The 1665-nt window shown below is 63.1% G+C and overlaps 1 protein-coding gene across 1 annotated transcript in view; it reads left to right on the top strand.

The window, feature by feature from the left end:
- Positions 1 to 1429, top strand: part of JAG2 (jagged canonical Notch ligand 2) — a 15434-nt gene extending 14005 nt beyond the window's left edge. Inside the window, exon 24 of the mRNA XM_024759189.1 lies at positions 93 to 1429. Within this exon, the coding sequence (XP_024614957.1) occupies positions 93 to 550 (458 nt within the window). The 3' untranslated portion in view covers positions 551 to 1429. The remainder of the gene's footprint in view (positions 1 to 92) is intronic.
- Positions 1430 to 1665: the final 236 nt, after the last annotated feature.

The raw sequence follows: 1665 nt of genomic DNA, 5'->3' as shown, positions 1-1665 counted from the left end.
CCCCCTCCCCGGCCCCGCTCCTGGGACCCTCCCCACCACCGGGAGCCAGAGGACCCCCGCCCGACGGTCCCCTCGCGGCGTCCCCGCCCCAGGTCTGCTGGTGTCGGTGCTGTGCGGCGTGTTCAGCATGCTGTGTCTGGTGTGCGTGGCTATCTGCGTGTGGTGGACCCGCAAGCGCAGGAAAGAGCGAGAGAGGAGCCGGCTGCCGCGGGAGGAGGGCGCCAACAACCAGTGGGCCCCGCTCAACCCCATCCGCAACCCCATCGAGCGGCCGGGCGGCCCCAAGGACGTGCTGTTCCCCTGCAAGAACTTCACGCCAGCCCCGCGCAGGGTGGGTGAGGCGCTGCCCGGGCCGGCGGGCAGCAGGGAGGACGAGGAGCCCGACCGCGGCGAGGACGACGCTCCGGAGGCCGAGAAGTTCCTCTCACGCAAGTTCACCAAAGACCCCGGCTGCTCGCCTGGGAGGCCGGCCCGCTGGGCCTCAGGCCCTAAGGTGGACAACCGCGCCGTTGGGAGCCGCGGCGCCATGTGCCGTGCCGTCCGGGAGTAGGGCTGCGGCCGCCAGCTGGGCCGGGACCCAGGGCCCCTCGCCGGGTGCCACGCCACCCGCCGGACCACCGGAGGCCGAGGCCGTGTGCATAGTTCCTTTATTTTGTGTAAAAAAAAAACACCAAAAACGAAAAACAGATGTTTATTTTCTATGTTTCTTTAAGCTTGTATAAATTATTGGGTAACTGTCAGGCGGAAAACAACGCAGTATTCTCGGGTAGTTGCTATTTTTGTAACGTTTCTGTGTGTCGCACTCGCCGCGTGGCAGGAGAAAGCAAGGATGTCTGTGTTCTCACCAAATCGTTGAGCGTTTGTTCCCAGAGGTGGTGCGCTGTTTACAGAATCTTCCTTTATTCCTCACTTGGGGTTCTCAGTGGCTCCAGGCCAAAGAGCCAGTGGGACCCATGGCTGTCGGTGGGACCACCCGAGGCTGACAGCGGGACCCGTGGCTCTCAGTGGGACCTGTGACGTTCGGCGTGGCCCATGGCTGTTGGTGGCACCTGCGGTTGCAGTGGGGCTTGAGGTCATTGGTGGGGCCCGTGGCGGTCGGCGTGGCCTGAGGCCCGTGGGCAGACCCTCGCCAGCTCGCCAGTCCATCCGCCCCAGTCTGCCGTCCTCGCTCGCTCCTGCCCAGAGCGCTCGCTCCAGAGATCTCTCAACTGTGCTTTCAGAAGTGCCCTTCCTGACTGCTCTGTTCTCCCCGGGACGGTGGCAGTATTGAAGCTTGTGACAAGTGCCTTCACACAGACTCTCCCCTCGCAACTGTCAACGTCTGCCGTGGCCACCAGGCCGCTGCCCACCTGCTGGCCCCGGCCGCCCCTCCTCGTGAAAGTGCATTTTTGTAAATATGTACATATTAAATGAATCACTGTATATTTGATTTAATAACTTAAACGTTTTGTCCTCCCTTGTTCTTCGGGTGCTGTTCCTTTGTTACTTAGAGTCTGGGCGGGAGGGGGGCGTCCACGGCGCAGAGCCAGGCGCGGGGGCGCGGGTGTGGGCTGTGTGCGAGCAGTGGGAGCGTCCTGCCGCCGCAGGGCCCCTGCGGGCGGGGAACACGTTCGCATCCGTGTGGTTGACACAAGCTTTCCTGGAAATGAGGCGAGGGAGGCGCTT

The sequence above is a fragment of the Neophocaena asiaeorientalis genome, unplaced genomic scaffold, assembly GCF_003031525.2.
Source record: "Neophocaena asiaeorientalis asiaeorientalis breed wild unplaced genomic scaffold, Neophocaena_asiaeorientalis_V1.1 scaffold476, whole genome shotgun sequence".
Taxonomy (NCBI): Eukaryota; Metazoa; Chordata; class Mammalia; order Artiodactyla; family Phocoenidae; genus Neophocaena; species Neophocaena asiaeorientalis.
Note: the sequence above shows the minus strand (reverse complement) of the source record. Positions and strands in the feature narration are given on the sequence as shown.